We start from the raw sequence: 13,633 nt of genomic DNA, 5'->3' as shown, positions 1-13,633 counted from the left end.
CTCCTGGTGTGCCTTTGTGCCACAAAGAGAGGTAGTAACAGAGCCTAAATGGCTAACGTGTGAAAAGGTAAGCCGGTGCCGCGACTCAATATTGCAACAAAGTGATGACATCTGGTCCGTGTGACTGCCCGGCCGTAGGAATAAACAACAACGAAAAGATTTATTATAGAGGGAAGATGGATGATGATGCCACACTTTTAATATGCCGTGCCTCATGTCAACCCAGCTGAGTTCTGCTCCACGCCTCTTTTGTTTCCACGATGGTCGCTTCATCTGAAAATCTGTGTGGGACGGGGCTGGCTCCATCAGTGATTTCTGAATGACCAGAGGAAGAATAAAGATAGAACTGGCATTTCACTGAACTGTCTTGTGAAGGAGCCTAGTCAGAGTATCCTGGGTCTTCACTGAGGTCTTCTCCCAGTTGCAACACCTCCTTAGGGAGGCATCCAGGGGAGCATCCTCGCCAGATGCCGGAAGGATTTCCCATTGATGCCTCCTTAGGGAGGTTTTCTGGCTATGTCTAATGGGAAGAAACCTCGGTAAATAATTTTAAACATGTTCAAACTACTTTCAGAAGAAATTTTCTCTCATAGTACAGTACAGTCATTGAGAACATCCCAAACCCTCATCTGTTCAGTTTCCATGAATCAGACGCATCAACTTTAGGAGGGTTTGGCAACTAACGAAACTGACCTGTGACTAATTGGAGACAAATTATAATCAAACAGAGACATGACTGAGACGTAATTAGGACGCTTTGCCTCTACACTGTCACAAGACATGAAAACTCATAAATACCATTCACCAACTAGTTGCAGCCTGATGAGAAACCATCTGAACACACATTCTAAAAGTTTGAAATGCTCTCAGTAAACGAAGATGTTATCGTGTTAGGATTGGTTCACTCGCTGGACGCCAACTTGATTGAATGAATATTAAGCCTTTAGGCCATCCGTTTTGTCCAGCTGCGTCGTAACTCTTTAGTGCCACAATTTAATTTTAATATGGTCACTTTTATCTAAACCAGTCAATGACAAACCATGGATCTTTGAAGTCCTCCGCTGTCCGATGTGCAGCTTGATGTAGCAGCCATGTGATACGAATTAATCCAATGGAGTTTCTAATGAGAGACCCCAAATTTCTGTGAAATTAAAATGTAAAATAAAAAGCTTTCTGATTATTGACCCTCCACAAGTTTGATGTCTCAGTGAATTAAATTTAAGATTGTTCAGAAAAATGACCTCAAATCCCAAGAGCTCCATCTCTACAGGCCTCAGTTTGCAGGTCAAAAGTTACACATGCTCCCTTCCCTCCCTCATTAGGGTCTTGAAAAGACTGACTCATCTCATCTCACTGGCAAAATGCTCATCGTCTTGATCAACGCCTTCTACATGTAGGAGCGACCCAACCTCGTCCTCGGCCAAAACGAACATTTGTGCATTCACTGGCGTTTGGGGTGAAACTGTTTTGACGCGTCTGCGCGTGTCGGTGTGGTACAAAACCACAGCGCCATCTAGTGACCAGAACCACTGCGGATTCTACGAGCACAGCATTACCGTGCAACTCATCCGCAAGCAACATCGAAAAAACATTTCCAGAGATTGTTCACGTGACAGGAGGGAGGGGAAGGTGGGTGATTTGCATGTGTGTTTAGCCCACATAAACTGCTACTTTGGAGGCTCATTGGATGAGAGGCAACAAAACAAGAGAAGTGAAATCACAGTTTTCTGTAACCCTGAGGGAACATCAGGACTCGGCTCTTCATGATGGGAGCAACGTTGTAGAACTCTAGCAAAGTGCTGGATGTTCACTATCCCTGCTGTATTCAGTTTCCCCTCCATGGACAGATCCGCCTGTCAGTTTGAGTCTGATAGCCTCCTTCAGCACTCAGGTCAATGCGTTTCCCCCCACTGTCAACTTCCTCTAAGCAGATTAGCATACATTACTGGAGACCACGGTTTGTCACCGCACTCTCAGGCAGAGCTCATACGTGTCGACTCAGCCTCCGGCCCCATGTTTCAGCACAGACTCGGACCTGGACGCTCCAGCACCAAGGCTCTACCAAGCTACTACAAGATGTCCCATAATAAAACACCAGGATCAGCTGAAAAACCTCTGAGGACGAGACGGGTTGAGCCAGTGCCGAGTCAGAACAGCACGTTTCCAAAAAAAGATTCAGAAGAAAAGCAGAAATAAAAGTGCAGAGGAGGACGTTTGGTTCAAGTCTTTAGTTTCTGGTCTGGTTTTCTAAGCCTCACAGTCACAAAATTATTATAATTAATCAGAATATTTAATAAAATTAAATGTTTGCAGCCCACAGTTCTAGAGCCAAATGTTGCTCTAAAGTCCCTCAGCTGCTTTGTTTGAATAACATCCAGGAAAATAGTATTTTAGAAGGTTTAGGGGTGCACTGATAAATCGGTCAGCCGATTTATCCAAGTAGGTATCGCTGCAGGCAAATTCAGAAGGCGTATCTGGGGGGCGGGCACATCTGACTGGATGAGGTGTATCCGGGGGGTCATATCTGATTGGACTATAGGAAAATGGGCGTGTCTGGCCGGCCACATCTGATTGAACGATAGAAAAAAAGGTTGAACGATAAAAAGCCGTTTGTGTTTACAACAGACGCATTATGTCTAAAAACAAGGCGTTATTGGCAGATTGTGTTAACCAAAGGCTTATTATGTCTATGGTGTTAACCGGTTCGTCATTAGCGCTCAGGTTCAACACTGGCGCCGTCTCCATAACTTCTTTTTTCGCCTCTCTTAACACAGAACTTCCAGTTACATTTCAAAATAAGAGCAACATAACTGGGTAGTGGGGAGAGCTAAATGCTTGTTATTTTAAATACTTAGCCATAACATTAAAAAACAAAATCCATTTTGGTTGTTGAAAATGTGAAAATAGTTACAATCGATTCATAAAGAAAGAAAAATATTAATGATACTTAAACTGGCCTTGGGACAAAGGATGTTTCCTTTAACTTCACATTGTCTTGTTCAACCTGCAGTCACTGCAGATGAGTGATTGTCAGGTTCTGTCAGATTTCTGCAACTGGAGCTGGTATTTCTGTTTACTGGTTAACTTCCTCAGCTGTCTCACATTTTAAGGGTCAGTCCTACTCCATGTTTCAGCTCCTTTCATAGATCAGATCTCATAGAAGACACTTCTAAAGAGCAAATTTTGTTTTTAGCGTTTGTTTGGGGTTATTATCTCGTCATAGGACTCATGATCTTTAATTGAGACCAGACTTTTTTGACAAATGGGAGCAGGTTTCGCTTCAGATGCTTCATATTTCATTGTACCCAGTCCAACCTGTGTCAGATGCAGCCTTCAACCCAAGAACTAAAGAGAATCTTCTTGTGTTTGACAGCAGAATAACGCTGTTTCTTAGAAACCTTCAGTTTTAAAAAAGACCTGACGTAACTTAACTAAAGAGCAGCAGATACAACTAGCCAATCAGTGTTTGCCCCCCCCACAAACGCCTATTGGTCAGAAACGCCCACTTTTGGCCTGCAGAGAACCCCTTCTCGATTTATCGGCCCTGGTTTCCTTAATTTTGGGAAATTGGAAATCGGCCAATACTTACACGAGAAACCGATTTTACCAATTCTTTTAGTTTTAACAACAATCGTCTAAACTTCATTTATATTTCAGAGCACAACCTCATGGCCAGTTAAAACAAGTTTGTATTGTTTCTAGGCTATTGCTCAAGGATGTGTTTTCAATAAAATAATTTGGGAAAACTGAAGGTGCATTGTGACCTTATAACACCCGACAGTGTTGCTTATAAAACAAAATCGGTATCGGCCAAAATCGGAATCGACAGGTCAGAATTTTTAGAAATCGGTGATCGGCCAGAAAATTGCAATCGGTGCACTCCTATTTTTCATCCAGTTTTATGAAATATGTGCACAATATTCCTGCAGCTGAACAACTTAAAGTGAAATATTAAAGTGTATCTGGTACACAACAAACTTTTTCAATTATTTGATCAGGATCCTTAACTAAAATGGTTTTCAGTTAAATGTGTTTAAAATAAAATAATTCGATTTGACGAGCTGTTTCGTTAGCTTCCCAGGGAAATTTGTCGAAAAGTTTACATTTTTATTTAAAAAAAAACAAAAGAAATGGTAAATAAGAAAATTTGAGCTTTCATACAAATTAGATGCATTTTTAAAAGTGTAGCATTAAATTTCACTTTTGTTTTGTAGAATGTAGTAAAAGTTTTTTGTGTATATTAATTTTATTTTTGAGGTAAAAAATTAATCTGGTCAGGTTTTCAGATTCGATTTACACGAGAAAAAAAAGAAGCCAATGAAAAAGCAAAACTTTTATGCTAAATCCACTTTTTAAAATTTTTTATTTATCTTCCCATTTTTAGCCCATTAAACTCAAGAGGAGCTTCTACAATACCTTTGTGCGATTTAAAAATAGTTAACCAAGTCAAACTAGATAAATGTAATTTCCTGTGAAAACGCCTCATGAACGCTTAATGATGAATGATTTTAGCTGAGCTGCTGAAGAAGCTGAAACCAGCTGAAAAGGTTTCATAGCTAAACTGTTAATGTGAGCTGAATCTGAACAGCTGAAAGCAGCAGAAATGTGTAGAAAAAGCTGAATGTAGCAGAAATGTAGGGGGGAAAGCTGAAATAGGCAGATTGAATAGATTAGTTAAAATCTGAAACTAGCAGAAAAAAAGGCTGAAAGGAACAAAAATGTTGAAATTATTTAAAAGAAGCACAAAAGGCAGAAATTGGGAGGAAAAAAAAGCTAAAATTAACAGAATACTTAAAAGAGTAGCTGAACAAGCAGAAAAGAGCTGCAAACAGCTGAACCAGAACTAATCTGAAATGAGCAGTAAAAGTTTTAAACAGCTCAAAGGGTTTGAACGATGTGAGGACAGCTCCTTTCCAGCTCCTCCCAGCAGCCAACAAAGCTAAATAATTCAAGTAAAATATTTTCGGTAAAATATCAATATCACAGCAGGAATGTCCTGTATGAGCTGAACATTTTGATTTAAAAACTGTAGAACTAGAACAAGAACTGAAGAACGAGTTACGTTTTGAAAAACACATAAGAAAACCAGATCTGAACAAAGTGAACGATTTAGAAACTTTTAGACAATAAAACACTAAGATTCACTTCATTATTACCAGCATATGAACTTAGCTTCATTTAGGCAGAAAAACTAGGAACATCTAGTTTACGGTTTCTTTACACTCGTAACATTTTCCATTAATTTAGTCAATAAATGAGTAAAAACTAATTTCTCACCAATATGATAGAGTCCAATCCAGTCTGTGGCATCCACCTCCTCCTTAATGTCCCAGGATATGACGAGGTTCTGGCCCCGGTTCAGCGTGTACTCCAGGGTGGACGCCGTGAGCGAAGACCGGCTCTGGGAGGTCACCAGGTCGGTGTCGCTGTTGGCTCGCGTCAGTCCAATAGGAGCGCTGACAACAGAAGCGGCATCGACGGGTGTCCCACTCCTCTCTGTCAGAGTCCGCAGGTTCTCCGGACTGAGGGTGTGCCGCAGGTTGGGGCTGCGTCTACGAGGAGCTGACAGGTGTTCCCGGCCTCCAACGGCCAGGTTGGGTGGATTATGGGAGCGGGTTCTGCCCGGTAGGACCGCTGTGGCAAGGGAAGGACGCATGGCGTGAAACTGGTAGAGTCAGGTATGATGAGAAAAAACCAGAGAAGACGTAGGGATAAAGAGGAGCTTCATCAAATGACTGGACCTTAAAACGACAGTGTACTCCTGTTATAGTTTTGAGATAGTCTTTAGAACAAATGCAAGCTCTAAAAAAAATCCTTCAATGCAAAGGCTTCCATTTGGTTCCCTTTTGGTTGACGTTGTCCAAGAACAGTGGAAGTCCTGGTTTTATTGTCCACCCACTATCAGAACCTGGAGATATGGAACAGTAAAAGACAGAGAGCAATTAGCCAAGATGTGATTGCACTCAAAAGATCTTCTTAATAACCGATCTACAACAATGGCCCATTCCTCCCTGACCATCGTTCTCATATAAAAACATAAACCAGGTGCTCAAATAGAGTTAACAATAAGAGTTTTGTGAGAGTATACCCATCAAGCTTATGAGCTGCGGTAAAAACATGAAAGTTTGCAGCTAGGCTAAGCTAACAAGTGAAAATACATGGACATGAAGCAAACTAAATCTGGATCAGTGGTATTAGCCATATTTGAGAAGTTAACTGCCTGTAAAGTTGTATTTTTAGGAACAGGAGTACTATCAGTGGTGTAGTCTACATGATACTCTGGTATACGGAGTGTTTCCACTAGGAAAGCTTAAGATTTTCAGTATACCCACTTAAAAGTGCCCAACGATACACGACATATCATTAGTGTCATTGATACGTTAAACGCTTTCGTAACAATTTGTCTGTATGCAGCGCTTTGCTTTGATACAGTTTTATAAATGCTATTACATGTTTTTAACACAAAGCCAACTGTTGTACAAAGTTTGTTGTTCATTTATTCAAATATAAGCATCAGAGAAATTTGGAAATGTTCAATATGCTTAAAAATCAAAACAAATGGACCATTACATTGTACTAACCAGTGTGCTTTGGTTTCTAAGCACAGTATACCCACTACAAAAATGTAGACTACACCACTGAGTACTATACATAGAAAACATTTTATGATTAGCTTTAAAGCAGTTCTCAATGTCAGAGTGTAAAATAGTTAAAAGAATGTAAAACAAAAGCCTTCACGTTGGAAGCTAAAATCCTTGGCAGTGATTTGAGCATTTAGCTGCTGCTAAAAGTAGAGCAATACAAAACAAAACAAAACAAAACAACAACTATCTATTAAAACAGCTACATTATGTTTGTGTCTGACATAGTTATCTTCATAGAAATGTAAAAGCAGATATAGTCGAGAGAGGCTCAGCTATAGATTCAAATGACAGACGCTAACAAATTAGCATGAGCTATAGCTGCGGTCTAACAGGTGTAGCAGCTTTCGAAACACAAGAAACATGAGCTGTTTTTTTTATTTTTTTTTACAATATTAACTATTATTAAATAAAGGCAAAAAAAAACTTATAGGATATGGCTAAGTTAATTAGTTCAGGTGCACCCTTAAGCTTAGAAGCTAACAGTTAGCATTGAGTCAAGCAGTGACTAGCTGTCCAGTTGTAAAATCAGTTTTCTCCGAGTAGGTCTTCCAACAGCAAAACACAACAAATAAAAACTTTTAAATCAATTGCTTCATTTTTGCAGATAATGTCGCTATCTTTAAATGAAGGTAAAGTTTGCCCAACCGTTATTCAAGGAGAGCGCCCAGTCCCATCAAAAGAACCGAACGCCCCGCCTACCGACATGTCGTCCACAACGGCTAATGACGTAGTGCTAAACTAAAAGCGCGCCAAACACACGCTAGCTAAAATGCTAAAGAAGTAGCACTCTCTTTTCTCAACATTCAACAACAACAACAACAACAACAACAACAACAACAACAAAAACAACAACAACAACAACAACAACAACAACAACAACAACAACAACAAAAAATCACCAAAGAGATCAGCGCACTGCCAAGGTAAGTGACCAGGGGGAAATACTGGAAGGCAAAACTGTTGCAATGCTAAGCTAATATTTTCAAATCAGGTTTAAAGCTAACAGATTAGCAATGAGCTAATCAGTAATTAGCAGTGGTCTCAGTACTTTTTTAATTCAACCTTTATTTATACAGGTTGTGAAGTAATTTCAGAATTTATTTTGCATTAGCAAAAACAACACATTTACTACTGAATAACTTTAAGCTATGTTTTTTTGCCATATTAGCTATCAATAAATCAAGGCCAAACAGTATAAGTGTTACCTTAAGCTAACAAGGTTAGCAGTGAGCTAAGCAGCGATTAGCTTGAGTATTGTGAGGTATAGCCATCGATCATGTTTAGAACTAAATGCAAAATGTTACCTGTTTCTGTTTTACTTTGTGTTGTGGTTCATAAAAAATAGGTCACAGACAAAAAATGTCAAACAGTAAACTATTGAAAATAGTTTAAGCCTTTGAAGAATAAAGGATTTTTTTTTTTTAAATGTCAAGTTTGTAAGAACAGAAACTCAACGCCATCAATAATCCCTGTACATATAATTTATTGCAGTGTTTATTCTTTTTAAATGATTTACAACATCCTGTTAGTGGTATAAACAGTTATAGCCAAGCTGAAAATATTGGACTAGATTTATTAAATTTAAAAATCATTATATATGTGTGAGAGTGCTTTCAGGCTGTCTCGTTAAAAACAGAAAGAGGAGACGGGCTTCTCAATCAGCAGATACCTGTTTGGAAACTCCCTGAGGAGCGCTGTCAGAGCCTCAGCCTGAGCTGTTTAGTTTTTAACCCTCCTGCTGACCTTGGGTCAAAACAACCACTCTTAAAACTAAGGCCTCGTGAGTCATTTTGACCCAAAGGCAGCGGGAGGGTGAAATGATGGCTGTGTGTCTGGCCGGGGGAGTTGGTTTCAAACAGGCTAAAAAGCAAATTGATTCTTCTGCTTTTTTAATATTTAGTCATATTAAACTCATTTATGTCTGATGCAGTCACTGGAAAAGGATTTGGGCCATAGTTTGAGCTAAGTCCTGATATATTTTAGCTCAAAAGCTGAGCTGTCAGTAAAGGTTTGAATTATTTCTTTATCTGCAAGCTTTAAAATGTGACAAAACCTGTATTTAATTTAAAAATCTATAAACCATGTACCACTTAAATATATACATATTGGGAGTTTTTTTTTTTTTTTTTCTGCTGGCATTATGAATAATATAGTTGCTTTGTTTTGCTTTGTTTATTTTTCTTGAAGAGTTAATAGCAAAACCAAAAGTTTGTTTTGTTTGAATGGTTTAGCAAGGTCATCTGAATGGACCTGCTTAGTTCCTGATGGACCACATACTGGACCTTCTGGGACCCTGATGGACCACATACTGGACCTTCTGGGACCCTGATTGTCCTCTGAATAGACCTGCTGGGTCCTTGATGGTCCTCTGACTGGACCTTCTCGGGCACTAATCGTCCTCGGACTGGACCTTCTGAGACCCTGATTGACTGACTGGACCTTCTGGCACACTGATAAACCTCTTGACTGGACTTTCTTTGTCCCTGATGGTCAGCTGACTGGATTCTGGCACCCAGATGGACCCTTGAGAAGTACGAGTACCATCAAGGTTTCTGGCAGGAGCGGTAGCCCTCCTTGCTATCACTGTCCTGGTGCGCCACGAAGACTGGGTACCTTGTCTATTGGTCAAACCCTGGTCTGATCCAAAAACCTCGTATTGAACTGACAGGTGTGTTAACGCTAAAGTCAAGTATTTTAATCGATGGTCACTTAACTGAGTGAATTCATGTTTAAATAAAGACACACGGCAGACGTCAGTCATACATTTCATGTGTTAAAGCTCTAAGTCAACCCAGCTGAGGTGAGTTCTGCTCCTCGCCTTGATGCTCACTTCGTTTCATCTCGCTGCAGGACTGGTACTATACCAAAAGTGTTTGGGCGCTGCGGCAAAGCGCACTGCCTGTTTGTCTCTGCTGCTTTAGTCCTTTTTAGGATATTTATTTGTTTACCTAAGGTTAGAATGAAAGTGTTTCTCCATATAACTTATCTTCTTCAAAACTCTCATTGTTCTCAGTGAACGTGTCAGTTTAATATCTGCAGTTTTCAGTATTACACCGAATTATAGCAAAATAAACAAGAGTTTTGCAATTTAATTTGCTTATTTGGTTTATCTTTAGAAATTTACCATGAAATAACTGGTAAATCTAAAATTATTTTAAAAATTTTGCATCAATTCTGATGATTTTGTTTGTCATGTACGGTAGTTATTTTTTGTCCAAGTACCTTTAGCCACACAAAAATGCATAAATTATTATTTACAAATATTACAACCCTCACATTGTGTTTTTGCCTTTTTATAACTTTGTTACACTGAAAGGTGATATTCTAAAAATTATTGCACAGGAGGGTAGTCAAAATAACTTAAAATACATTTTTATTTGTCAAACTGACAGTTCTGCCTTAAAATGTCTTTATTTCAATCTGCAAAACAAGGTTTGAGAGCCACTAAAACTAAGACCTTGCGGGTCATTTTGACCCAAGGGCAGCAGGAGGGCAGACTCCTCCTCAGGCCCAGGCCTCTTACAAAAAAAAAATATTTTCGATTAAATAAATTAATCAAACTTGAGGCAGGATTTGATTCATTTTAATTACTGATGAGAACCAAATGGTTATGTTTTATCTGTTCTAATGCATAAAAACTTCAGAACTGAAAGTGCAAGCTGAGGCCTCGTGGGTGATTTTGACCCAAGGGCAGCAGGAGGATTTAACAGGCTCTCTTCCCTTTGATGCAGCTCGTACCATCGTGTCCCCCCTGCTCCAAACTCCCCCTGGCCCTATGTGGAAATGAAATCAGACTCAAGGAAAGCCTGAACGTCTCTGACTCGATAAGATCACTGGAGCATGTCCTTATCTCACACACACACACGCGCGCGCGCACACACACGCGCACACACACACACACACACAGATTTATGGCAGAATAAAATCTTTGTCACAGATGCAGGAATACGTAAATCCAGCTCACGTGGGCCTCAGATGCTGTTGGCCCACAGGGAGGCAACAAGAAGCTGAAATATGTTTCACTTCTGGGCCGTTACGTAAGAGCTCCTTCAGCCCAAAATGTGTCGTCCTGCTTTGTTCACCAACCATCGGCCCACGCCGAGGTGGAGCGGGACATAAACCTGCTGAACGCAGAGGATGAAGAGTCGGCGCACCAAGACAAAAAGCAGAAACGTGACCTGAGGCAGAGGCTTTAATCAATCTGGACTGGATCCAGATTCTGCTTCCTCCATCATAATCCCACCTCCCCAGCTCGGTACTTTGACCCGATTACTGATTGATCCTCTGGAGGCAAACAACCACAAAATGAAACTGTGTTCTGCTGTTAGACGTGTGAGGAGTCATTTCGTCGCAGCGCTGCTGAGGAACAAATACGTCTGCAGCCGACGAGCTGACAGCATCTCTGTGACCCGTTTGTTTTGGTTCTGTCATCGGGCCCGGTGACTGACGGACCGCATCATGACTGTTTACATATCCTCTTACACGCCTCGGGCCAAAACCATGACGGCATGCTGAATCCTCACAATCTGAGGAGCACGCACATGGCATGTGTGGTAAAAAGATTCTGTCACTGCTGAAACGGATCACATTCTGCACGATTCTAATTTCTGCAGAAGCGTTGAAGCTTCCGACTCAAACATCTAACAGTAATCTGGGATGTCTTGTTAATAATCCAAGATGATTAAAGTTTGTTCTGACGAAGAAGCTGCAGACGAAGTGGACCATCTTAGGGACTCGTTTCTGACATGAATGTGATCACCGTTCAGAAGGGATTCTCCAAAATGTCTCCAAATGTTCTCAGTTCACGCTTGGCTCGCAGGAAGTTTGAACCTTCTGGAGGAGTCGAGCAACAAACCTTTGTTCTTCTGCAGTGCCAGAACTGTCACTTTGTTGTCTCGGGCTTCGTTCGTTTTTGCTCCTGATGTTTTGATTCTGATGTTCAGTTCAGTCTTTCTTTGTGTGGTTCTGCTCTGGCCCCGCCCACTCTCACCTGTCCCTTGGCACTGTCGTTCCAGGTGTTCATCAGTCTGTTTCACCCTCAGTCTGGTTCTGTCCGAGCCCGTTTGTCGGCCCGTTACTTTATTCTGCTGAATAAATTTGTTTTGTCTTTTGGTCTCCGGTGTCAGTCTGCATCTCTGGGTTCTATCTTCTACAACAACATTTGGACATTTGTGCTCAAACTATTGGAAAATGTTGACCCAAATGTTGCCCCGAGTTGTCGTTTTCCTTCAGCTGGTCGAAACCAGCTGCAGCCTGGTGAGAACTGGGCTTTAAAGTGGTACTTCACCGGGTCGAGACGTGTTGCTGATGTTCACGAGGACATCTCCAGAATGTCTCCCAGCATTTGTGCTGCTTCGATTATGAGACCCGCGCAATCTTGTTAGCCTAGAATATGTATGGAAAATGTCTCTCAAAGCCAGGAGTGTCCCAAAACTACATTTGTTAATTTTAGATAGAGTACAAGTACTTCTGATTGGGTACTTGGCAATACCGAGTACCGATTTTGAATAGTTAGTACTTTAACGTTACACAATAACTTTAGAAACGTTTCTTTTGAGCTCCAACTAATTAAAACAATTACCTTATTTAATGAACAAGTTTTTCATCTATAAAAACAAGACCGTAAAGTACAGTAAGCTGTTTTTAATTTATTTTTTAGTTATTGACACACACACACACGTCACCATTTTACATAAGCTGCAATGCATTCTGGGTAAATAACGTAAACAGGTTGCTCAGGTGAGAGCTCCTTTCAGCTTGAATGTTTACTTTGGACATTATCTGACGTTCAGCTCAGTAATTTAAACCGGAGTGCCTTGACAAGAGAGGAGAACGGAGAAATGAGTCAACCTTCACATTTGCTCCGAAGCTAATATATGTGGCGTTAGCTCCAGAGTTAATTAATATACATGAGTTAGCTCCAGAGCTAATATTTACGACATTTACTCCAAAGCTAGTTAGTTCGTGCGACTTAGTTCGCTGTGGCGACCCCTGAAGAAGGGAGCAACCGAAAGAAGAAAAAAAAACCTCCAGAGCTAGTTAGTATATGTGACGTTAGTTCTTGAGCTAATATATGTGATGTTAGCTCAGAAGCTAATATACATATATCACGTTAGACCCAGAGCTAATATATATATATGACATTAATTAGCTCAGGAACTAATATTTGTTGAGCTAGCTCCAGAGTTAATATAGCCTATATGACGTTAGCTCCGGAGCTAAAATACATGTTGTTAGTTCCAGAACTATGGTAATATAGCCATTACGATGTTAGCTCCAGAGCTAACATTTACGACATTCTCACTTCTGAGCCAATATATTTGGTGTTAAAGTCAGAGCCAATAAATTTAAATATTAAAAGTTGATCGCGTTCGATGGTTTCAACCCATATATTATGCATAGGGATTAATATAACATTTTCACGTTGTAACCTTTTAGTCTTGACTCCTTTTGTTTTAGTCTCCACTACAACCGATGTACGTCATCCTCCCAGAATGCATTGCGCTGGTAAAATAATGGTGAAGTCCTTAGGTAAAAAATGTAACAAACATATCTAACTTTTAAAGTAAATAGAAGTTTTCATGTGTCACAAATAGCTTTTTGTAGAAGAGAAATAATATGATATTAATGTAATTATGTGCAGTCTTGGATCCCTTTAAGAACACAACAAACTGCTGTCTTAACATCAGTTGTGAGTTTATTACAATATCTGTAAATTATGGACATTTTTAGTTTTTGCCCTTCGGTTACTCACAAATCGTAAGAGGAAATTAAATCACCAACTATGAAAGTGGTATCGGTCCGAAGTATTGGGACATTTTTAATTGAGGCTGGTATCACGCCTGATACTGATACCCGACCACTGCTTAGAACTAGGGTCTCCAAACCGTCACTAAGCTGCGTTTGGACTCATCTTCTGTCCAAAAACACCCGAGACAAACGTTTAGCTCCAAAAATGGTTCTGCTGCGAAGGATCAGACTGGACAGAC

General features: G+C 40.2%; 1 protein-coding gene across 1 annotated transcript in view; it reads right to left on the bottom strand.

The window, feature by feature from the left end:
* The window catches only part of hecw2a (HECT, C2 and WW domain containing E3 ubiquitin protein ligase 2a), a 35,444-nt gene extending 29,703 nt beyond the window's left edge, over window positions 1-5,741 (bottom strand). Inside the window, exon 1 of the mRNA XM_037686833.1 lies at window positions 5,278-5,741. Coding sequence (XP_037542761.1) covers window positions 5,278-5,656 — 379 coding nt within the window. The 5' untranslated portion in view covers window positions 5,657-5,741. The remainder of the gene's footprint in view (window positions 1-5,277) is intronic.
* Window positions 5,742-13,633: the final 7,892 nt, after the last annotated feature.

Source organism: Nematolebias whitei, chromosome 13 (genome assembly GCF_014905685.2).
Source record: "Nematolebias whitei isolate Nwh7 chromosome 13, NemWhi1, whole genome shotgun sequence".
In the NCBI taxonomy this organism is placed as follows: Eukaryota; Metazoa; Chordata; class Actinopteri; order Cyprinodontiformes; family Rivulidae; genus Nematolebias; species Nematolebias whitei.
The sequence above is the reverse complement of the archived record's forward strand: the minus strand, read 5'-3'. Positions and strand labels throughout refer to the sequence as shown.